Here is a 22,880-nt window from a genome sequence, read left to right on the forward strand (position 1 = left end):
CAGAATGGCGCGAGAAGCACACCAGCTACGCGACAGCCTCCTCGCGGATCATGGGCCGATGCTGCGCGGCCTGCTGTCGCGGCCGTCCAAGAGCAGCTGCGAGAAGATGCGTCTCTTCCGCGAGCGCGTCGCCGGCGCGCTCTCCACGCTCGAGGCGGCGGAAGAGAGCCTTCCCGCGCTGGCCGAGCTGCAGCAGCTGCGCGAGTTCCTCGACGACCTCGCGCGGAAAAACGAGGCCGCCAAGCAAAAGGCGGCGGCCGCCAAGGCCGCCGCCAACCACCAGTACGCTCCTCCGCCGGCGGCCACCAGCAGCAGCGAGGCTCCGCTGCCCACCGGCGGGAAGCAGAGCCGGGCCGAGGAGGAGAATGCCTCCGGCGCGGCGGGCGCGAGTAGCATGCTCTCCATCCTGACTAAGCGCCCGCGCGCCGGCAGCGCCGAGGAGGAGGTGGCCAGCTCGCTGGCAAGCGTCATGTACGTACATGGCGACGCGCGCGAGCCGTCGGCGGGGGCAGTGGAGGAGCTGCTCTCGCACGTCGCGGCGTGGCTCTCGCGCGTCCTTCCACTGGTGCGGCGGCCCGAGGGCGGCATCGCCTTCGAGCGGCTGGTCGAGCTCTTCCCGCTCGAGGCGGCGAGGCACGCGTCGCTGCTCGCGGCGGCGCGCAAGCAGGCGAGCGCGGATGCGGAGTCGGACCCGTCGAGCAGCCACGCGCTGCTGGGCGACGAGGTGGAGGAGCGCGAGGCGAGCGACGACGCCGGCGCGGAGCCGGAGGCCGCGGACGAGGCGGCAGGGGCGGGCGGCGAGGCGGTGGCGGCCGTCGCGGGCTCGAACGAGTCGGAGCGGCGGCGCTTTGCCGACGAGCGGACGGGGCGGATGGACCTGGCCGAGTACGACAAGTACCACGCCCGCCGGCGCGCCTCCGGCCTCGGCACCGGCGCCTTCCAGCGCTGGTGCTGCGGCCGGTGGGGCCTCGGCGGCGGAGGGGGCAGAGTGAGCAAGGCCTTCTCGCTGCTGGGCTGGCTGGCGAGGATGCGCGCGGCGGAGGTGGTGGAGGAGGCGAATCGCGCGGCGCACGGCGGCGCGCTGACTGAGGTGGGCGAGGGCGCGCCGCTCTCGCGCGAGCGGTACGCCGCAGCGGCGCGCGCAGCGTCAGAGCTGGGCGTGGGGAGGGACGACAACCCGAGCGGGGCCGCGGCGCGGTCGGCGGTCAGGGTGGGCGAGGATGATGGAGGAGCTCAAGGAGGGCCGCGCCCGTTGTGAGCATTTTGAAGTAAATAGCCGCTGATAGAAGAGCGGAGGCCCTGCGCACTCCGGGCGCAGGTGAAACTCTCTGTGACCGAACGGCCGCAAAACCGGACCACTCTCCGCGTGTCTCTCCCGCGACGTCAATTACTCTTATTCCCGAAACCTGCGTTCCCGAACCCCTCAAGGGATGACTCAAGCTCTCTCAGAGGACAGAGCTCTGTAAATAAATAAAAACGGAGACTTTTACTAGGAGATGGGAAAAAAGGAACGGGTCCCCGCCCGTGGCCGTGCGATCGTTGTGCAGGGTCTTTTTGTCAAGCTCTCCGAGCTCACAGCTGTCCTTGTGGCACAGTCTCCTCTCAGATTCTGCAGATTCACATCACCACACAGGGAACGATGATTCTCTGCGCCTGCGAGTGCGAGCCGATGCAGCAGATGCAGCAGCCGGTGCCGTACTGCCGCGTGCTCGCCGGTGCCTCGTCCTCCGGCGCCTCGTCGCTGGGGTCCTGCCCCGCATCATCATAGCAGGCCTCGAGCAGCGACGCCTCGAGCAGCGACGCCTTGGTTTCCGCGACGCCCGCCCCCGTCGTGCGGTGGACAACCTCGACCGGCGGGTCTGGCGGCTGCGCGGTTGGCGAAGAATCCCACACTTCAAACGTCACCGCCGCCGGCCGCCACTCGACGCGAAGGTACACTGTCCCGCGGCCGGGAGGAGACAAGGGCAGCACGAGGTCGGCAGCGTCTTCGTCGGCGAGCGCCTATGGCGTGGAGGGGAGGTTCGAACGAGTCGCTGCAGCGGAGGGCCTTCTGTCGCCCAAGCACCGGCAATAGCGACGCCGAGACCGTTCCGAGCACGTCGTCCGAGGAGGAGAGGAGCTCGCGGATCTTCTTCGTGTCGCGGTCCATGATGGTCACAGTCAGAGGGTGGCGAAGCACTTCGCGGAACGCGATGCCGCCAGCGAGCCGCAGGGTCTCCTCCCAGGTTGGAGAAAGACTCGACTTGACGGTGCTACTCGTGGCGGGCGCGCCTCCTGCCGCGGCCACGACGGCGTACGGGTCAGAGCTTCCACCGAGCACTCGCACGTCGGCTCGGCGCAGGCCCGTCGCTCGTCGGAGCGTGATGACCAGCGAACCCTGCTGGTTCAGGCGCAGCTCTGACACGCCGTCGGTGCAACATTCACACGCCGGCTCGGAGGGCGCTGGCTTCCGCGAGCGTGGGAAGAAGCGTGGCGACCTCATTGCATTCTTCGAGCGGAGACTGACCGCCGCCGACGATAGAGCAGCATGTGCGTCCAGCGGAGGCGGCGGCGACGAGCTAGGCGGCGGTGGTGGATGACGATGGAGGGCCGAGATGCTCACCCGTGGAGTCCAACGCCCGCCTCTATCGCCTCCGTCCGCTGTTTGCCGCTGCTCCGAGCCGGCAGGCGGCGTCGTCCGTTTGGGTGCGGTACGTGGGAGCGGAAGCCGCATCAGAAGGGAGCCAGCGACGACAGGCAACAAGCAAGGAGCGTGGTGCAAAGAATTCTTTCTCTCCAAAAAGGCTGCGCAGGCCTCCCCCGGTATTTTATTGGTCGATGCGAGTAGAGCCGCATTTTATACATGAAAACCCCAGAATCGGACACCGTCCCACCGTCGCCTCGCTACAGACGTCACGCCCCCGCGCGCGGGGTGGCGCGAGAGCGGAGAGGAGGCAGGAGCTGCTGCCGGGGCGCGTCCCGCGCGCGTGTGTGTGCAGTGTGCCCCCCCCCCCCCCCCCCCCCGCGCGCTGAGCGCTGTCAGCGGTGGGCCACCTCTCGGCTCACGCCGCTGACCCAAGCACCCAACTGCATGCGTGGCGGCGCCGGCGGCGCAGTCAGAGTACAGAGAAGGAGAGAGTGTGTGCACAGGCTGTGCGGCACCGCGGCCGGGACGGTGTGAGAGGCTCGCCAAGCACCCCGCTCAGCGGCGAGGGGGAGGGCGATGGCGGCGGCGGCGAGGCGCGAGGCGGTGGCAGCGGTGGTGCGGGCGGCGGGATTGACAGGGGAGGCGGTGGCCACGAGCGGAGCAGCGGCGAGAGGGGGGCAGCGGCGAGGCGCGCCGGCGTCCCGGCGAGCGTCTGGTAGGACGGGAACGAGATGATAGTAGGGAGTAGAAGAAAGCAAAGAGGAGCCCTGCGCACGCACGACTCCGCAGGAGAAGCCCCTCCCCAGACAAAACACAAGTGGCTCGAGATTGCACGAGACCGTACGAGACAGCGCGAGATTGTGTGAGATTGTGCGAGATTGTACGAGATCCGAGATTGCACAAGATTGCACGAGATTGCACGATACCGCACGAGATCGCACGGGATTGCGCGAGAATGCACGAGAGTGCACGAGAGTGCACGACGTTGCGCGAGACTGCACGAGATCGCATACGATTGCACGTGATAGAGCGAGGTTGCGCAAGAAAGTGTGTCTCTGGACGAGGGACCTGGCGTGCCGCCTGCACAAGTGGCACCACTTCACAGCGGCGTGACGAAATGGATGACGCCGTCGCGCAACATGACATCCTCGCTGTCGTCGTCCTCTAGGCGGCGCGCAGCGCCGCTCTCGCAGGCTGTTTTTGACGGTTTAAAAAAAATTGCTTTAGCTAAAAGAACGGGCACGCATATTATCCCCCCTCCATTCTCTCCCCCTTGGCGCTCCGTGTAACGCGTACTGGTGTAGGCTAGGTGTGCGGGGCGAATGAGTGATGAAGTTAGTGCCTTGGTGTCCGTCCCCCATAGTGGCTTCCCCTGATCTCTCTCAATTCTAGGGTACTCCCTCAGTGTGGCGCTCCCTTATCCCCCCCTCATCCCTCCCCTTTCTCTCTCCGAGATGACCCGTGCTCTACGTGCCAAGGTTAGGTCCTCAGGGGGGGGGGGGATTGGCGATGTGTCATCGTGGGTTGTTTGTCGATGGACGCCCAACAGTTTCGATTTCCCTCCTTAGCGCCCCGGGTAGAGCGTGGCCTCCCCTGGAGCCTGCCACGCCCGTTCTGTCTAAGCCCAGGGTTCAGCTTTCCAGTTGATCCTTATCGGACTGGTGAGTTCCGTCTAGCTGTCAGTGTGGCGTCGCAGGGAGTCGTTGGCGGCGGTGCTACACACACTATGCCTGGATTCGTTTTCTCCAAAGGAGTGTTTTGTTTTGACAAGATTTTATGGGCTAGCTATCTCGCAGTACATGCGCACGAGCTTAACTTCTCCAAAGAAAAGCTTCGAGGGGTGGGAACATCTGAGAAGGTGCAGGCGTGCGAGGAGCAATCTGCGTCGTGCGGGGCTGCTGGCTGGGAGCTCACTTGTTGTGGGGCCGCGGTTTTCTCAGGGCGCGGGGGATTGGCGTGAGCCGCGCGGGCGTGTGTGAGGGTATTGTTGCACAGAGGCAGAGAGCACTCTGCACAGCCACAGGCGTGGGGAGGTGAAGCATTCTTGGCCGAACCGCCCGGGAGCGCGCGCGGCGAGCCAGCGCGCCTCGCCTGGTGGAACGGAGCTGTCGCGGGGTGCAGTCAGCCGTGCAGTGGGCGGGCGGCGCGAGCGTGCGTATGTGCTGAGTGTCCAGCAGGTCTGCTGCAGCCTGCTGGCAGGCTGTGCAGATCTGGTCGGATGGCGGGGCGCGTGCGTGGCGGCCGCCGCGCGCGGCGTGCCGCCGCGCGCGCCTCGCGCGGTGGAGCTGCGTCGTGCCGGGCGCGGCGCGCTCTGGTAGGGCATGGTGCCTGAAACAGTGTGTATAGGCGCCTGGCAAAGGGCGTGGACTGTCAGTGGGGTTCACTGCGGCGCGCGCGTCGCGGCGTGAGTGGTCGTGCGGCTGGCTCTGATGGTGCGAGAGGTGCGTGGCTGGTGCGGGCGGCTGGCGCAGCCATGGGGTGCCAGCACAGGGCAGACGCACATGACACAGGCTTCTGAGCGCTGCTCGTGTGTTTGCGTGCGCGCGGGGACGTACGCGCAGTTTTCACGCGGTGTGCGTGGGGAAGGGCATGAGGGGCGCCGGCCGCGCGTGTATTGGCGTGTGAGAGTGCGTGGTGCCCGAAGGCGAGAGGGCCCGAAGGCAGGAGGAAGAGTCTTGCGCCCCGCTTGGAACGAGGCTTACAAGAAAACTTCCTGTTTTGACGGTTTCTACTTTGTTTTTGTTTTCAGTCTAGGGGGCCCGACCCCCTCAGAGGCGGCGGGCGGGCGCCCACTCACCGAGATATCAAAAACGCTCGACCCAGCCCCATGTCACGCGCTCAAAAGAGTAAAACTGACTCGCAGCAAGCGCTGTCGTCAAAGCAACACACACTGTATATGGCCGTAGCAAGCATCAAGCAGGACGTCCGCACACGACGCACAAGCTCCAAGCTCGAGCCGTCCGAACCCTCCAAACAACTAAACAAAGTCACACACGATCCAGTCGTCGACGCGAGAACTAAGATCATCCACGTGGCAAATAGCGGTCGGCAAACCCGAAACCCCGCGCTGCCCCGCCGCCGAGCTCGCCTCGCACCGGAAAGTAGTGTGGAACCCCCCCTTTGCGCCTCGCCGGAGCGGCTGGGATGGTCGTCAGCCTACGGCGTGCTCGCGATGAGCTGCAAGTGCGACTGTTGAGGGGAGCTGTTGAGGGGAGCGGGGTGCCCGCGGCAAGCACACCTCTCTCCCTCCCCTACGACGCGTCGGGCGGCGGCCTGTCTGGCGCGGCGAGGGCGGCAGGCTGCGCATCGTAGCGGTCGCCGTGCACTGCCGTGGAATATTGCTGGGCCGCCTGCTGCGCTGCCAACTGCTGCTGCTGCTGCTGCTGCTGCTGCTGCTGCTGCTGCTGCTGCTGCTGCTGCTGCTGCTGCTGCTGCTGCTGCTGCTGCTGCTGCTGCTGCTGCTGCTGCTGCTGCTGTAGCTGCTGCTGTAGCTGCTGCTGCTGCTGCTGCTGCTGCTGCTGCTGCTGCTGCTGCTGCTGCTGCTGCTGTAGCTGCTGCTGCTGCTGCAGCGCCGCGTGTTGCGCCGCCGGCTGCTGCGTCGCAAACGGCGGCGGCGCAAACTCGAGCGGCGACGCAGACGCTGCGCGGCCCGCCACCGGCGGCGGCGGCGGCGGTCTCAGCCGCACCTCTCTCAAGTCTCGCAGCAGCTCCATGTTTTCGCGCCGCAGCCGCGTGTTCTCCGACGACAGCTCGAGCAACTCGCGCGCGAGTGAAGCGAACCGCTCTGCGTCGCGCCCGTGCCGCAGAGCGTCGCCCTCGCCCGCGAGGCTGGCGCCGGCGAGGGATGGCGCCGACGCCGACGCCGCAGAGGTGCTCTCCCCCGCCGCCGCCGCCAGTTGCCCCGCCGCCGCCGGCTGCCCCGCCGCCGCCGGCTGCCCCGCCGCCGCCGGCTGCCCCGCCGCCGCCGGCTGCCCCGCCGCCGCCGGCTGCGCCTCCCCCGCCTCCCCGCCCGCGGCCGAGCTGGGCGTGGGCGGGCGCGAGGGCAGCGCGCGGGCGGGCGGGCGGGCGGGCTCGGGCGGGGAGGTGGTCGGCCCGGCGCGCAGGGCGTCCGACGCCGCGGCCACCGGCGCCGACCGTGCGAGCGAGTCGAGCAGCAGCTGGACAAGTGACTGCTGCACCTTCCACTCGCTTGCGAGCAAGCCGAGCCGATCGCCGACGCGGTCGCCGCTACCCGCCGGCGGGGGGGGGGCGGCCGCAGCGGCGGCGGCGCTGCCCGACCCCATCGAGGCGAGCCCGCCCGGCTCGCTGCAACACCGCGGCGGCTTGCCCGCGCCCGCGCGGTCCGCCTCGCCGCTGCCGCTCCCGCCGACGGCGAATATGCGCTTCTTGTGCCCCGGAGGGAGGGGGGGGTGGGCGCCGGGGTGGGCGGCGGGCGGGCAGTGCGGCTGCTGCGACGGCGCCGCGGGCCGGTGCTGCGGCGCCCCTTGCGGCTGCGGCGGCGGCCCAACCTGACCCAGAGGCATCTGCCCCGCCGCGGCTAGAGGGGCCGCCGGCCGCGGCCGCGCCGCCGACGCGAGTCCGGTGGCGGGCGGGACCGCGGCCGCGAGGGGCGCCGCCGCGTTGGGCGCCGGCGGGCCGCCGTTCTGCTGAGGCGGCTGGGGGCCCGTGCGGGGCCGCGCCTGCAGCGGCGGGCCCTGCGGCTTGGGCGGGTGCTGGGTGAGGACGGCCGCCGGCGGAGCGCGAGGCTGGCCGGCGGGCGCCCCCTGGGAGGAGCGGCCGAGCCAGTTCTGCGCTGCGGGCGGTTGCGCCGGCGCGAAGCCGTGCTGCCCGCCCTGCTGTGCCGCTGCGCCGCCGCGTGGAGACGCGAGCGCCCGCGGCGAGTGCTTTCCCTGCTGGTTGGGGCTGTTGGGATGCACTGGCTGCAGCCGAGGCGGCCGGGGGGCCGCGGCGCTCGTCGGCGGCCTCTCCTCCGCCGCCGCGACGCCGTTCCCCCCCGCCTGCTTCACCGCATTGCAAATGATTCCGTCGAGAACTTCACGAACGGCCTGGTTGACCGTGTCGCTCGGCTTGACGACGGAAAATCGGCCTCCCGGCTTCTTGGGCACCACGGCGGGCCTCAACTTGTCCGAGACACTCGCCTCACTGTCCGACGACGTCACCCTCATTCAGGCGATTGGCGAAGGCGCAAGCAGAGGATTCGGGCTTTACTGGCAGGTAGGGGTCTCCAAAAAATTTCTCCCCCTGTAGAGCGAATCTCGAACTGGCCGCCACCTTGCAGCTCTTCGGACGCCGAACGGTTGCGGCTATCCACTGTGTTGTGCGGAGGCTGGCGAATTGGGCGCAAGCAGAGGAGGAGGATTCGGGCTTTACTGGCAGGTAGGGGTCCTATGGCGCACAGGCACTTGTTTGGCCTGTACACGTTTTTCTCGCCAAGCACTACCCATATTCTTTTTCCGTATTCTTTCCGTATTCTTGTCCAAAACAGGGTCTATATTCTCGAATATGACAAACAAATATATGACAAGAATACAGCTCCAAATAGGGTCTGTAATGCAATACCCGGGTTTTACCTGGGTCTTGGGCAGGCACCCCCCTGTGTCGGTCGAGCAGTCTTGGCTCCCGCGAGGTGTACCCCCTCTCGGTCAGAGGCCACACAGCCGCGGAGAATAGGCGGTGCAGCGCGCGAAGCGCGCGAGATCTCGTACTTTTAAGGCTGGATCCGGCCATTCCAAGGGTATACCTTTGAGAATCCCCAGCGTCCCACCCTCCTAGTCACACTCTCAATATCTCGACTATCCAACACGAAGTGCTGCGATCGGGAGTGCCCATTTCTTTTTTCCTTTCTTTTTTTGGGTCCTGTGGGCACCCTACCTCAGCTCAATCACGGACGTACTTCGACACTACGTACGTACTGTCAAAACAGGCTACAGGGACGTACATACATGCAAGTACGACCTTGTGCTCAAAAAAATCTCTTCGCACTTCGGCTCGCTCCGCTCGCAGCGGTCGGGTAAAGAGCGGAGTTTCTTGTGCTAGTTCGTGCCAGTCTGCTGTGAGAGGGGCTTGTGATTGTAGAATTCTTGTTCTTCGTAAAGAAAGAAAGAAAGAAAACACACAACCCAAGGGAGGGATGGGAGGACGGCACGCCGCCACCACACAGGGATTTTAAGGAGAGGAGTGTGGTGCGCTAGCCGTCGCCCACCCTGGGGAGTCTGCCTCTTCGTATCTCTTTTCGCAGTCTCTCGCCGCTTCTCGCTGCAACCTTCATGCCACCTCGCGGCCTTCTTCGTGTGCGAGAGGCTCGAACGTTGTAAAATTCTTGGTCACTTGTAGTGAGCGGGCTGGTGGTTGGGAACCCCTTCGCACGTTATATGCTCCTCTTGACTGCACCTGCGTGCGCCGTGGCCCCGCAGAGCGCGTCCGTCTCGGTCGAGCTCTCCTTTGGCGAGGCGATGAGCAGCCGCGAGCGTCGATCGCTCTCTCGCCAGCTGGTGCGCGCGTACGGCGCGAACCGCGGCGCCCCGCACCCGCTGCGCCTCTCCTTCTCCGCCCTCGACGAGGCCTCGCTCCACCCGGACATGCTACACCGAGACCTCGCTCGGTGGGACTGCCAGCGAGTGGGCGAGAGGGCGGACGTTCGCTGGCCCGCAGACGAGCTCGTGTGGCTGAGCCCAGACGCGGGCGAGCCGCTGAGTACGCTAGATCCAGATGTGACCTATGTCGTGTCGGGCCTCGTCGACCGCTCTGTGGTAAGCGGCCGCTCGCTCGAGAGGTCGCGTGCTGCAGGAGGACGGGCGGTGCGGCTGCCGCTGCGGGAGTGCGCGCCGCGGCCCGACGTCCACCCGATCCTCTCAGTGGTCAGCGTCGTTTCCATGCTCGCCGCCGTCAACTCGGGTGCCAGCTGGGAGGAGGCCATCGGAGCAGCGCTGCCGAAGCGCTTTATGGAGCGGCGGGAGGCGGAGGCGGCTGCGCGCGGTGAGGGGGCAGGTGGGGGTCGTCTCGTCTGACGTCTCTGAGTCGAGCAATACCAAAACCGATGACATTTTCACACATCGGTCATCGCATACATGACACTCTAGAAGGAACAAGCGCCCGCGCCCGCGCCCAACCTCCCCCCTCTCCACCTCAGTAAAGCTCGGGCAGTTGGCATGCTCGATTGGCATTTGGGCCAGGCCGCCGTCATCCCTGAGAGAGGAGGTGGACGATCCGCGCCGAGAGAGCGCGAGTGCGCGAGCTCTCAGCGGCGCAGCCCGTGCGACCGGGCGGATCTAGTTTGCGGCGAGCTGCTTCGGCGAGGCCTGTTGGAAGGAGCGCACGGCCTCGACGATTGCAGCCTGCGCCTCCTGCGGGATGCCCTTGCCCGGGTCCTCGTAGAAGGTGTGCTTGATCTCGCCGCTGGGCGCGATGCATAGCACGCCACCCTTGACCTGCCCGTCACCGACCATGTTGCCCTCAATCTTTCTCGCCTTCATCCGCTCGCCCATCTCCTTCATCTCGCGCCGCGCCTTGAACGGATTCAGTAGAGCCCGCGCCAGCGTGCCGAGCGTGAAGATGGGCTGGTTGCCGAGGTGCTGGTACAGCGTCCTGTCCTCGTCCGACAGGTACAGCGGGCCGCAAAAGTACTGCTCCTCAAACTCCGCCACCCCGAGCATCTTGTCCGCGTCCGTGTCGGGAGGCTTCTCCTCCTCCTTCACGACACCGGCGACCGGGACGTCGATGCCAGAGAGAGCGCTGCACAGATCCGCAGCTTCCTCTCGGCAAAGCGGTCATCCGGGTCGGCGAACGGCAAAGATAACCGCTCCTCGCTCCTCGTAGAGCGATGAGAGGGTTACTGGCGTCGCGGCGGCAGCGACGCGGCCGCTGAGGAGAGGTGTGAGTTTCGTCGCGCCGATGTTGATTCCGGTGGCGGCTCCGAGTCCGAGCAAGGACATCATTGTGCGAGCAAGCAACAAGCGGGGACAGCGGGCAGGCACCCACAGGGGGCTGAGGGCCAAAAGTAAAACGCGCAACGCCGCTCTCGGCTCTCAGAGAGGCGTTATATCTCAGTAACCCCGCTCGCAGGTACTAGAGCAGCGTTCGTCAAGCTCAAACCCCACTCTACACAACACAGAGCAGCGTTTGCCTAACAAGACTCCGCTCTGCAACCTTCAGAGCGGACTCTTGCTCAGAAAAACACCGACCGAGCACGTTCGAGCGGAGTCAAGTCAGTGCAACACCGCTCAACATAGCGGGAGCGGTCAATTTCCGCGGAGAGGCTGCTTTTGCCTCCCTCAGTCGCGCTCTCCTCCGCCCCTCCTCTTCAGAGCGGGACTTTGCTAAGTGAACACCGCTCTAGCTAGTAAGAGCAGCGATTGCTTTAAGCTGACACCGCTCTAAATGACGTGAGCGGCGTATCACTAAACGCGACGCCGCTCTGACTACTCGGAGCAGTGACGACCCACCCACACGCTGCTCAACCCCAGGGGCGGGGCTCGCCACGCCGCGCCGCGCGCCACGAGCGATCGTGGATCCGCCGTCGGCGTCAGGTGGCATCGCCGTCCCGGCGTCCCAGAGCAGCGTCTATTCAGGGCGACGCCGCTCACGTCATTTAGAGCGGTGTCAGCTTAAAGCAATCGCTGCTCTGACCATCTAGAGCGGTGTTCACTCAGCAAAGTCCCGCTCTGAAGAGGAGGGGCGGAGGAGAGCGCGACTGAGGGAGGCAAAAGCAGCCTCTCCGCGGAAATTGACCGCTCCCGCTATGTTGAGCGGTGTTGCACTGACTTGACTCCGCTCGAACGTGCTCGGTCGGTGTTTTTCTGAGCAAGAGTCCGCTCTGAAGGTTGCAGAGCGGAGTCTTGTTAGGCAAACGCTGCTCTGTGTTGTGCAGAGTGGGGTTTGAGCTTGACGAACGCTGCTCTAGTACCTGCGAGCGGGGTTACTGAGATATAACGCCTCTCTGAGAGCCGAGAGCGGCGTTGGGCGTTTTACTTTTGGCCCTCAGCCCCCACAGGGTGAGTCTATCGGTAAGCGCGGGTTAGCGCGGGTTCCACACGGGTTAAGCCGCACTAACCCAGCACGGGTCAGCACGGGTTAGAACGGGTTACCATAACCCGACGCTAACCCGGCGCTAACCCGGCGCTAACCCGGCACTAACCCATCCTAACGTATGCCCCCGAGCAGCGCGAGTTAGCGCCGGGTTAGTCCTAGGGTTAGTCTCGGGTTAGTGCCGGGTTAGTCTCGGGTTAGTGCCGGGTTAGTGCCGGGTAAGCGTCGGGTTATGGTAACCCGTTCTAACCCGTGCTGACCCGTGCTGGGTTAGTGTGGATTAACCCGTGTGGAACCGCCGCTAACCCGCGCTTACCGATACGCGATAGACTCACTCCATACACGCTCAACTTACCGATAACGGCGTTGCCGCGGAGAGCACCAAGGGGCAAGGTGCAGCCAAGCCGTCCGAGGGAGAGACTAACCCGGGTTAGCGCCGGGTTAGTCTCGGGTTACCATAACCCATGCTGACGTATGCCCCCCAGCCGCATGGGTTAGTGCCGGGTTAGCGCCGGGTTAGGGCCGGGTTAGTGCCGGGTTATGGTAACCCGTTCTAACCCGTGCTGACCCGTGCCGGGTTAGTGAGCACTAACCCGCGCTAACCCGCGCTTACCGATAGACTCACCACAGGAAAATTCAGGAATCCTGCGCTGCTGCAACTCGAGGGTTTTACCAAGCTGCCAACCCTATTCACGCACAGTGCGCAACCAACCAACTGTTTCCGGGCCCGAGTGCGCGAAGTGCGGGACCAGCCAACCAGCCCCCCCCCCCCCCCTGTGAAAGCACGAAGAAATCTCTCGGAAGTGTCCGCTGGCCGCGAGATCTGCGAGAGTGTCGCGCGGGCCGCGAGATCTGCGAGTGCCTAAGGCTGGGCGCCCACGATGCCCGTGCTTTGCGACCTCATCGGACCTGGCGCACCACTGCGCACTGGACGCAGCGACTGCCTCAGTGATCGGCCTACCGCGCGCCGGGCCTCGCGGCAGCCCGTGGCGGTTCGTGCGCGCTGCGCTTGCGGTGACGGCGGCTCACGACCCCATTGCCGAGAGGGCTAAGGCAACAGCGAAGGCAGCAATTGCCTCGGTGCTTGCCACGTATAAGGACAAGGCTGTGTAAAAACGGTTATTGTGTGTAATGATCTGTGATCTGTAAGGGTCCGCCCGCAGGCGCATTTTGTATACCGAGGCGGTGCCCGGTGCCGAACCTGTCGGACCTTAAGACAGCATTGTAGATCCCTGGGCGAGGGTGGTGGCGTCCCCGTCGGGAGGGGGCAGGGGCTGTCTGGTTTGTGGTTATGTGTGTAATAGACAATATGTGTGCGGAGAGTGCGGGACCAACCAACCAACATCTGGAGGCCTGGAGTGCGCAGAGTGGGGGACCACCCAACCAACCCAGGGCCCGGAGTGGGTGAATAGGGTTGGCAGCTTGGTAAAACCCTCGGGTGCTGTTGTTGTAGTGTAGGCTGCAAGGGGATCTGCCCCTCTGTCTGCCCCTCCGACTGCCCCTCCCCGAGGCAGAAATCTCCCCAACCCTCGCCCCCCCTCGGTGGGAGGCCATCCTTTGCCCCGGCATTTCTTTTTTTATTACAAAGAAAATATTCTTCCAGAACCTACCATCTTTCTGTAAGCGTGATGCGAAAAGCTCTTTTTGTTGTTTGTCTTGAATAAACGCCCCATACTGGAGATCTATGGCACCTCACACAACTACGACTCGAGCCCGTCGTCTGCATCCCCTTGCCGGGGGCCCCCCGGTTCGTAGAGTCACGAAATCGACCACCCAATTCTAGAAACAGGTTGGGCAATAGCAGCGAGGCATTCTTCCACGCGCTGTCGACTGCATTCGGGCAGCGCGAGATCGGAAAGTTCCCGGCAGCGCCTCGCGGAGTCCGCACCACAATGTGTCTCGACAGCTGCCGGAGCTCAGGGGACATTGGAAGCGTGTTAGCGCCGGAACGGGTGCAATTTAGATCATGAGGGCCGATGGATCGTTTGCGCATCGCCCGCCCCCCAAAACGGTTCACCCCAAAATCGCGCCGCCAGAACCGTCGCGCACCGGATCACGTGCGCTGGGCCGGGCGCTCATGCGCGTCCTGTCGATAATGCGCTCGCTGGGGGAAGTGGCGCCGGGCTGGCCTTCGAATGTTGTCGGTAAGGTATCTTGTGAGGTCCGACTTTGGCAGCGCCATGGCCGAAGTCTCGAGGTCGGAGGTATCTTGTGCACGTGGGAGCGGTATTGAGTTCACCGCGTATGCCTACCGCACGAACGGCAACCGTCAGGGTGTGAACACGCTATGTCATCGCGTGATTCAGGGGCTACGAGTACAATACAGCTGAGAAATATAGCTGAATGCGTGGTGTCTATGCAGCTTCTAAGCGCGTATGCCTCGTCATCGAGTTGAGAGGCTTTCAGCTTCTTGACGTTTCCAGGGCATTCTTTATGGACACTGTCCAGGGCATCCTTCAGGTGCTTCTTCCTGATGTGACACTTGTCTTTTTTTTTAGGGCTACCGGCGCAATGGTACTCGACGGTCAAATAGGAGATGGAGCACATTGCGCCGGTGGCCAATAGGCTGGGCAGGACGGAGAACTCGGAGCCCTCAATGTCCATCTTCATCACCACAGCTGGGGGCGGGTCGTCCTCACGGATCGCGTCGGGCACGCGTCGGCGATGCACATGCGCGTTGATCCACCGAGCCAAATCCATGGCACGGACGACCTCCTTGAACCCTGCGCCAAGATGTCGCATCGAGTAGCTCCACTCGTTGTGGCTCTTGTCGTACGTATCGTTCACGTGCCAGAATTCAATGGTGCCATCCTTGTCTGCCACCGCCACGGGAGCAAACCAGTGCGCGAGCCATCCTTGCTGCTTGTACGCCTGCTGGAGACGGTTTAGCCACGGCACGTGCGCCGAGTTTGCCTCCCATCCGAACGCGCACACATCCGGCCTCCCTCGATTAACCGGGAAGGTCTCGTTGAATATTTTGGCGTATGAGCTTCCCGGAAATTTCTCCGCTTCGTAGAGGAACCGCACGTGGTTGCCGATGTTTGAGCCCACGTCAAGGAAGACGTAGCGGCAGCCGTCGGCGTACTGGTTATGCACTGTCCGAGCGTCTTTATGGTACGGCTCGCCTTCGGGCTGCTCCTTCGGAAGTTCATTCGCGCTCGCGGCCAAGTGAAGCAACGGCGTGGGTGGAGGCGGCGCTGCAGCCGCTCGCGGCCACGGCCAGTCGTACCGCTGCGAGGAGAGAAGCGCGGCGGTGGCAGAGTACGAGGAGTGCGCAAACGCGGCTCCGAGGCAGAACAGCGCGAGGATGCTAAAGAGGCGGAGCAAGCTGTAGGACTTTGACCACGGGAACCGGCCGGAGGCAGAGACGGAGCCCTCCAGCGTGGTAATCGTGGTCGTCTCGACGTCGACCGTCGCACCCTGAACAGGAGGGCGCGAGACTGGTCGTGCGAGAGCGGCGAGCGGGCGAGGAGGCCGCATACGCAGGCGGCGAGCACCGAGTCTGTTGTCGACGGCGTGGAGCCGCCGGTCGCCTTGCCTTTGCCACCGAGGATGCCCTCGTTGCCGTCCGTTCCGAGCAGGCATCCGAACCCGTTGCTGCCGCCGAACTGGGGAGATGTTCTTGACGCGGCAGATCGGGGCGGACGTGCGCCCTTGCGCCCGTTCTTGCGGCGCGGGTCCGACGGGGTGGTCCAGTCGGCGATGCCCTACGCGCGCGCAAGCGGTGGGTGCGTCTATTGTTGAGCTCCGCGTGTGCACCGCAGCGTGCGAGGCGCCCACCGCCGGAGCGGGCTCCTCCGCTGGAAACTCCTTGGCCGCCGAGACGGCCCAGTCGGCGTCGCCCTACGCAATGAAAGCGGGGGGCGGGTGGAGGAGCGGTCGGCAGACGCGCGCCGCAGAATGCGAGGCGCTCGCCGCCGGGGCGGGCATCTCCGCTGGAAACTCCTTGATCGACGGCAGCGGCGCCGGATCGTCTTCGGTGACCGGAATGGAGAGGAAGGGGGGCTCAAGAGGGCCGCACCTACTCGCAGCGTGAGCAGCGTGAGAGCCCAGCCCGTGAGAAGCCGCGGCGGCGCCCCTCGCCCCACCTGGTTTTGGACCTGCGAGCAGGCAGCGACGGCGGACGAGCGTCAGCATCGTAAAATGGGATGAGCATGGCGCGGGCCCGCTTCGGGCGTCACGGGAGCGCAGTAGGCATGGAGGCTACTCGCAGCTGCGCGAGCGTGCCCGGATCGAGGCAGAGCGACCGGCCTTACGCCCATCCACGCGCCGCGACGGGGTGCGGCCTGAGATAGCCGTGCGCGTCGTACGACAGCGAGTAGCCGTTCACATAGGACACACAGTGCGTGTGTGTGTGTTGTGAAAGCGCCATCGCAACTGCCATGTCGGCTGGTTGTCGGCTGCTGCTCTCGCCCCGCTGGCGGCGCGGACCAGTGCCGCGGCTCCCAGCCTCTCCGCGGGCCAGCTTGGAGGCTACGAATACTTAATGGACAGTTTAGGGGAGGATTTTCAAACGACAACAATAATACTAGTAATATAATAATAATGGTATAGGGACAGTTTAGGGGAGCAGCGGTGACGACAACCCAAGCAAGGCACGCAAGCGGAGCTATATTTGTGGAGTGGATCACCTAAACATAAATATAATAATCATGAGATAGGGACAGCTTAAGGTAGTGTGCTTGTACGTTGTAGCCGCACCTGTGCGCCCTTCGTGCTTGTATGACTAGTCACCTATAACTATCCATATACTACTACCTACTACAGTGCTAGCACTGTAGGGGCCAAAAATGGCCTCCGTTGGGCAAACGGATGAAGGCGTTATGTAGATTCCTCGGAATCTTTCGGAAAAAATCGAAGTGCTTCTTAAGAATAGGACAGGCATGACAGGCTGCGAGAGACGTGCTCACCATGTGTTGGTAGGCGGCGTGTGTGTGTGCAGTCCGTGCGGAGCTTTCGATGTCTTCGGCGGAGCATGGGACGGCCGCAAGAGGCGTACCTGGATGAAGTCTGGCGGGCATGATGCCCCACGAGCTAAACCAGCGGTTCCCGGATGGCTGTCTAGATTGAAATCCATGACGTGTGCCATCAGACTCACCAGGCGCATGCGTTGGCTGTCGAGCGCCAACGGCCTTGCGGAGGTGGCTCCGCTCGGCGGCGGCCCCCCCTTCCCCCCCCTTCTTCCCCTTGGCGGCTGATAAGTTCTTGTGAGACAATGTGAGCTGTTTCCACAGCAGGCTGAAAGCAAAAGAGTACTGGCAACAGCAGCCGACCCGAAGAGTCCATTCACAGCAACAACTGTGAACGGTGACTCGTTCCTCGTCCGCCGGGGGGTCGCCCCTCGCGGAGCGATGACCTCGGTTGTCGCTCCCTCTCCTCTCCCCGCGCCCTGCGCGATGCGTCCGACAAGTTTAGCACTGATAGATCAGCTGGGCGGCCGGGACATCCCCAAACTCCCTCGCCCACAGGTGAGCGGCGCCAAGAACACCCTCGCAAAGGACGTCCCCGCAAAGTCTGGCGCGGAGGCCTCCTTTGACGCCGAGACCTGCGTCATCAAGAACGACCCGGCGCTCAAGCCGGTCACCAAGGTCGCCACGGCCCTCAAGCCGGCGGCGCCTGGCGGCGCGCCGCTGTCGACGATCAACGACTTTCCGGAGGAGACGCCCGCCCCGGCAGCGAGCGCCTTGCATTCTGCGCCGTGCGTCTACGGACCCACTCTCTGACCCCGTCCCTCCTTATCATTGCGTAGGGCGACGCCGACTGGACCGTCTTGAACTCGCGCAACAAGACGGAGCGCAAGGGCGAGGTCAAGTCCACGAAGGTCTTCAACAAGTACGATCTGCTCGACGACGCCGAGACGAACGCGGAGATCGAAGCGTACGACGAGGAGGAGGACGAGAAGGCCAAGGAGAAGGAGGCGTCCACCGGCTGCGTAAGCGAGCCGTCCGACTCGGCTCCCTCGGGCGACACAAACTACTTCTCTTGGCCCTGCTTCGCCTGCCCGTCTGGCTTCTTCGTGCTCGTCTCGGCAATCTCGGCTCTCTTCTTCGAGGCGTTCCGCCGGTTCGCATCGATGGGCAAGCCCGCCATCAAGAAGTCATCGCAGGGCGCCAGCTCTGCAGGACCTTGCCGGACCACGATCTTTGGTCTGGCGGTAATCGGAATGTGCGGCATTGGCGGCTTTGCGTCCATGCTGCCAAACACGATCGCGCTACCGCTCCCGGCAGCGGCGCTGCCAACCGTGACGATAGCCGACGACGTGATGCACAGCCAAGACGCCTTTCCGGCGAGCTTTCGGACTGCGTACTACGCTGCCAGTGCGCACACCGGGTGCATGCTGGAGACATGGAAGAACGCCACACCAGGCGTCGACAAGATCATGGTCTTTACCCACGGCAAGCCTTGTCCTACCTCGGCCCTGTGCCCTCTGTGGGATGACATGACGGCGACATGCTCCGCAAGCGAGATCCCCCTCGGAACGAAGTACCTGGTGCAGCTCGGCGACCAGGAAGAGCAGCTCACACTAGGCTGCTCTGCACCTGTCTTCACAAAAAATCGCCTCATCTCCAGGAAGCGTGGCATCGTTCTACCCTTGGAGTGGGAGCGGCACCTCGGCGAAGTAGTTAACGAAGCAGTGCGGCTCTCCGCCGCAATGCCGCCATGGCGCGAGAAGAAGGCGGCGCTCGTGTGGCGCGGCTCCACCACCGGCAGGCGGAGGCGCTATGTGCACGCGCTCTCCGAGGCGTTCTTTAACGTTCGCTTCACCCAGGTGGTCCAGGGCAAAGACTCGTGGATCTCGAAGCCCGAACACAAAGGCGAGCGCATGACGCAGCGAGAGACGCTCCAGTATCGTTACGTCCTATCCCTGGAGGGCAACTCGTATGCGACCAACCTGGCGTGGCAGCTGGCGAGCTCGAGCCTGGTGGTCATGCCCGTTCCACGATGGGAAACATGGCTCATGGAAGGGCTACTCATTCCCTTTGTGCACTACGTGCCGCTGGAGGACCCAAGTAAGTGGGACACGTTGATGAAGTGGCTGGAGGCGCACCCGCAGCTGTGCCAGACGATCATCAAGAACGCGAATCGATGGGTGAAACGGGTGCGCGGCGGCAACATCACTCACGGGCTGACGGACAGCCGCGGCATTCAGCCTCACGCACGCTGGCTGCTGCAGCAGTACCACCTGTGAAGATTTCGCTACGCTCATAACTAAAGGCGCGTTGCTCGGTTCTTGCCCCCTCCGGGGTCCCCTCTGCATTTTAGTTACATTTTATAGTAACGAAAAACGAATTTTAATTTACGAAGCAGCCTCCCTCTCACTTTTGCTACGGGGTGTGGAGGGTGAGTTGACCAGGGGGTTCGGCGTTCGGGCGCAGGCGGGCAGCGCGTGGAGTCCACGTGGAGGTGTGATTTATGGCGGGCCGCGATACACACCAGCCGAAGATTCGGTCAGACCGGATACATTACTAATGACGGAGGCCGAGGCGATCGGTGGCGATCCCTCCCCCCCCCCACTCTCGCACTCACGGCGAAGAAGCCGGTCACCGCGAGGAAAAGTAGAGCTGCAGCGCAAAGGCGGCCGCAAAGACGGCCAGCGCGGCGCCGACGTCCGCCGCCGACGTCTTGGCGGGCGCCGCGGTGGCCTGCTTCAGCAGCCACGCGTCAACCTCGCCCGCCGCCTCCTCCCACTCCAGCTCGCGCCCCAGCTTCTCCTTCTCCGCTGCAATGTACTTGCGGATGAGGTCGTCGCGGCCGGCGATGGGCGCGCCGTCGAGCGTCGTCTGCGGCACCTCCGCCTCCATCTGCCTCCGCGCCCACGCGAGCTGGTTGGCTCTCGCGTCGGGCGAGTCGCGGTTCGTGGTGAACAGGCTCTTGAGCGCCGACTCGGCGGGCTCGTCGCCGGCGTCGCAGCAGCGGGCCGATCTGGCACGCGGGCCGACGACTGCAGTCCGACGGATAGGCCCCTGCGGCCCGACAAAGCCGATGGATAGGAGGGTCGCGCAGGCGAGCGCCATTGGCATCGAGCCGACTCTACGCGGATTGAGAGCGCCTCGTCCGTAGGCCTCGCACTCCTCGCACTCGGTAAGCGAACGATGGATGACAAAGAAATTTTACAGCAAGGGCGGTGCCAGAGGTTGATGACTGCACTCCAAGTGCTCCAAGTGCTCCACGACACGATTCACGCGACAGGCGAGGCGCGGGCGACGGCTTCCTCAGAAGCCGTCGCCCGCACCACAGGAGCAGACAAGATGTATGTACAGTGGGTTGCGGGCATTAAGAAAACGTCGCATTAAGAAACCCTACCAAGCGATTTCCGCAAAAATCTAAGAAACCACGGGGCGCCGCAGGCGCGGCCCCGAGAAAAGGCCAGACACGAGTGTGAACGGGTCCGGAGCCCCAGCTGCAGCTCAAAATTTCTCTTCGCCTGGGCCTGCGGCAGCGCACTTGTCACTTTTCAAGTCTGCGGTGTTCTGAGTGGAGTGGTCAGTGGATGGAGGCGTGTGTGCGTCTTCCCCTCATCCAGAGAGCCGACTCGGCGGCAGACTCTTGGCATCGCCCTCGCGGACCGAGCTTTAACACTCTTCTTACCTAAAAATCCTTCGGGCCGGCGCTCTGGCTTGATTGAGTGCCCCGCCCGGAGCTAAGAAACCACGGCGTGGGGTGGATGAGGGCTGTGGAAAGGCTTAGAAACGGCGGCGTGCCGCGGAATCCTGTTTTCTTAATGCCCGCAACCCACTGTACTTTATATGACAGGAGAATGTATGAAAGGCGAAAGAAGCCGCGAGAACAAGGGAACGGCAGGCGGCGGCGGCGGCGCAGAACGAGGCAGAGGAGAGCGACGCGACAGAGGAAGAAGCGACAAGGGAGAGCACGACGAGAAGGGGGCGACCGCGAGGTGGCGCGAAGGTTGCAGCGAGAATCGGAGAGAGAATGCGAAGAGAGATAGGAAGAGGCGATTCCCCTCCCCTGCGCTCATTCCCTGCCCTCTCCCACCACACACTCCGTCAGAGCCCCCTCCCCTCTTGCACAACAGGAATTTTGACAATTAACCAGAACGATGGGCTTGCCCATCCCGGAGTGGTTCGATCCCACACAAATCCGAGACGGTGACGAGAAGCGTTCTGGTGATCTCAGGCCCAGTGAGGTAGTGCACTGGTCTAACTCGGATCCTGCTGAACAAGCTCCTCTTGTAGCTCGATCGGTCACACCGCCATCGCCGTCGGGGAGAGGGGGGACGACACTGCTTCGGCAGCGTGCACCTCGATCCTGTACCGTGTTTGTTATGACCCCCCCCGATGAACACACCAGTGAGGGAGGGCGAGACGATCGAGGGGTCCCGTACCATGCGGAATCGACCCTATCCAGTGCTCAAGTGCTCAAGAGGCGGACGCCCAACCAAGGGTGGGCGACGGCTAGCGCACCACACCCCTCTCCTTAAAATCCCTGTGTGGTGGCGGCGTGCCGTCCTCCCATCCCTCCCTTGGGTTGTCTGTTTTCTTTCTTTCTTTTTGTATGTATGTACCAGACAGTGACAGGAGAAAAGACGAGCACTTGTTGTGTGTTGCGTGTTGTGCGGCGGGCGGTGGGCGCAATGTGTGGGTGGGCGGGTGGGGGGGGGGGGTGCAAGGGGGGGGGGGGGGGGGCGCCGTCGCGCAGTCTGAAGCGTCTGAAGGAGGGGGAATGTGTGATGTACAACCTATGGAGGGAGGAGCGGCGGAGCGGGCGGAGCGGGTGACGATCGATCGGCGACGTCCTCGTCGTGTGCGGAATTCCGTGTGCGGCGGTGCTTTACGGACTAGGCCCTCAATAACGATTTTTTTTACAATCAAACTCCCTCGCACGACACTAGGCACGGGACTGGCGCGCACTGGCACTAACACAGGTACACCACGGGAGCCGCCTAAGCGACAAAGATTTCTACCATCCAAGCCCCTCTCACAGCAGAAGACTGGCTCGGACTGGCACTACAAATGGCACAGCAGGCGACGGCCCCTTATGGGCCGTCGAAGAGGCCGGCGTACTCCTCCGGCCGACCCCCCATGACAAAGAAGAACAGCGTAGGTGCAAAAAACGAAAAATCCGAACGACCTTGCTTCAGATGGAGAAAGCCCGTGACCCAACTGCCAACACCAAATAAATATAAATCCCTATCATTGAAAGTAGCAACCGGGTCTAGAGTACCGCGTGCGAGAGGCGCAGGTCTCGGCACGCCTCTACAAGTCTCTCGTCGAGAGCAAGGACATCGATGGCCACTCCCTCCACGCCCTCATCGACGAGCCGCTCGTGTTCTTTGCGTCGCACGGCAAATCGGTGGGCGGACTGTCGCTCGCGAAGCGGTGAGACGCTGTGACCTGTGTGCGGCGTGTTGCGCGGCTGGGTGAAGGTGATCACACACCGCACACAAGAATACACAACACCTCGTGTCTCTTTGTCTTTATGCGTCTGAGTTTGTCGGTTCTACTTTTCTTTATATGCCCGCTGCGACCTTTGCGAGCGGCAACCTCCCTGCGCTCTCCTCTGCCCGCGAAGCGTCCGCTGCTGCGAGCGTAGTCACCACGCTCGTGCCGCGCATCAACCGGTAGGCCGAAAACAGCAGCAGCGCGCCGACGATGACAAGCCACGTCCGGTTTCGACGTGCGGTCGTGAGGTTGCCCTCGTTCATCGCTCGCCGCACGGCGTTCGACTGGTCCGTGATCAGCTCGCGACGCTCGGCGTCCGTGAAGGCGTGCATCGGATGCCTGGTAGCACTGGACGTGTAGCGCTAGACGTGGGAGCGCTTCACGTCCTTACGAGTACCGATCTTAGGTATGTGTTGGCAACCAAGACACGAGTACCGATGCGCGGCGAGAACTGGGCGCTTTCTTTTCGGAAAAAAAATCTTTTTCCAGACGCCGTAGCGCGCTGCCATGGTGGCCGCTGCCTTGGGCAGTGGCCACGGTGGCCGACCCAGGGCTCCTACGCGGCTACAGCCGCGCGCGACCGCTGCCGCTGGCACCGGTCGCGAGGACTCTGGCTCAGCAGCCGGCGGCGCGGCGGCTGGGGCCGGCGGCGCCGTAGGGCTCGCGCTCGTGGGCGGCTCCACAGCCTGCGCCTGCCGCTCGTGGCGGACTGCGCGCTCGAGCTGCGAGTGAGGGTGGAGATGGACGGTGACGTCGCCGCTCTGCGTCGCGGTGAAAGAGACCGAGTACGGCGAGTCGCCGTTGTTGTTCTTCTCCGCGTGGGTCATACA

General features: G+C 63.8%; 7 protein-coding genes across 7 annotated transcripts; 3 read left to right on the forward strand and 4 right to left on the reverse strand.

Annotated features, from left to right (window-relative positions):
* Positions 1–4: 4 nt before the first annotated feature.
* EMIHUDRAFT_97455 (hypothetical protein) lies at positions 5–1,258 on the forward strand (the record flags this gene model as incomplete). Its single annotated transcript, XM_005793585.1, has 1 exon — positions 5–1,258. The coding sequence occupies one exon, from the start codon at positions 5–7 to the stop codon at positions 1,256–1,258; it is 1,254 nt and encodes a 417-aa protein (XP_005793642.1).
* A 193-nt stretch (positions 1,259–1,451) lies between these two features.
* On the reverse strand, positions 1,452–2,753 carry EMIHUDRAFT_433280 (hypothetical protein). The gene is made up of 2 exons (XM_005793586.1): positions 2,066–2,753; positions 1,452–2,001 (listed from the first exon to the last, which is right to left on the reverse strand). Exons 1-2 carry the CDS (start codon positions 2,711–2,713, stop codon positions 1,618–1,620), a joined length of 1,032 nt encoding a protein of 343 aa, XP_005793643.1. The 5' UTR covers positions 2,714–2,753; the 3' UTR covers positions 1,452–1,617.
* A 6,244-nt stretch (positions 2,754–8,997) lies between these two features.
* Positions 8,998–9,633, forward strand: EMIHUDRAFT_199463 (hypothetical protein; the record flags this gene model as incomplete). The annotated part of the gene is made up of 1 exon (XM_005793587.1): positions 8,998–9,633. The coding sequence occupies one exon, from the start codon at positions 8,998–9,000 to the stop codon at positions 9,631–9,633; it is 636 nt and encodes a 211-aa protein (XP_005793644.1).
* Positions 9,634–9,652: 19 nt separating this feature from the next.
* EMIHUDRAFT_351232 (hypothetical protein) lies at positions 9,653–10,479 on the reverse strand. Its single transcript, XM_005793588.1, has one exon. It carries the CDS (start codon positions 10,276–10,278, stop codon positions 9,895–9,897), a length of 384 nt encoding a protein of 127 aa, XP_005793645.1. The 5' UTR covers positions 10,279–10,479; the 3' UTR covers positions 9,653–9,894.
* A 3,224-nt stretch (positions 10,480–13,703) lies between these two features.
* On the reverse strand, positions 13,704–16,757 carry EMIHUDRAFT_199466 (hypothetical protein; the record flags this gene model as incomplete). The annotated part of the gene is made up of 5 exons (XM_005793589.1): positions 13,704–13,858; positions 14,155–15,070; positions 15,148–15,357; positions 15,431–15,493; positions 16,650–16,757. The coding sequence occupies 5 exons, from the start codon at positions 16,755–16,757 to the stop codon at positions 13,704–13,706; spliced, it is 1,452 nt and encodes a 483-aa protein (XP_005793646.1).
* On the forward strand, positions 16,726–18,839 carry EMIHUDRAFT_97459 (hypothetical protein; the record flags this gene model as incomplete). The annotated part of the gene is made up of 3 exons (XM_005793590.1): positions 16,726–16,791; positions 17,119–17,238; positions 17,400–18,839. The coding sequence occupies 3 exons, from the start codon at positions 16,726–16,728 to the stop codon at positions 18,837–18,839; spliced, it is 1,626 nt and encodes a 541-aa protein (XP_005793647.1).
* A 352-nt stretch (positions 18,840–19,191) lies between these two features.
* EMIHUDRAFT_199468 (hypothetical protein) lies at positions 19,192–19,671 on the reverse strand (the record flags this gene model as incomplete). The annotated part of the gene is made up of 1 exon (XM_005793591.1): positions 19,192–19,671. The coding sequence occupies one exon, from the start codon at positions 19,669–19,671 to the stop codon at positions 19,192–19,194; it is 480 nt and encodes a 159-aa protein (XP_005793648.1).
* Positions 19,672–22,880: the final 3,209 nt, after the last annotated feature.

Source organism: Emiliania huxleyi, assembly GCF_000372725.1.
Source record: "Emiliania huxleyi CCMP1516 unplaced genomic scaffold EMIHUscaffold_10, whole genome shotgun sequence".
Taxonomy (NCBI): Eukaryota; Haptophyta; order Isochrysidales; family Noelaerhabdaceae; genus Emiliania; species Emiliania huxleyi.

What these genes read in the sequence shown, in the direction of transcription:
- EMIHUDRAFT_433280 (XM_005793586.1), bottom strand. Translation starts at nt 2,713, where the DNA reads ATGCGGCTTCCGCTCCCACGTACCGCACCCAAACGGACGACGCCGCCT. An exon ending in TCTCGGCGTCGCTATTGCCG is followed by an intron (nt 2,002 to 2,065) that starts GTGCTTGGGCGA and finishes TCCACGCCATAG; the next exon opens with GCGCTCGCCGACGAAGACGC.
- EMIHUDRAFT_351232 (XM_005793588.1), bottom strand. Translation starts at nt 10,278, where the DNA reads ATGCTCGGGGTGGCGGAGTTTGAGGAGCAGTACTTTTGCGGCCCGCTG.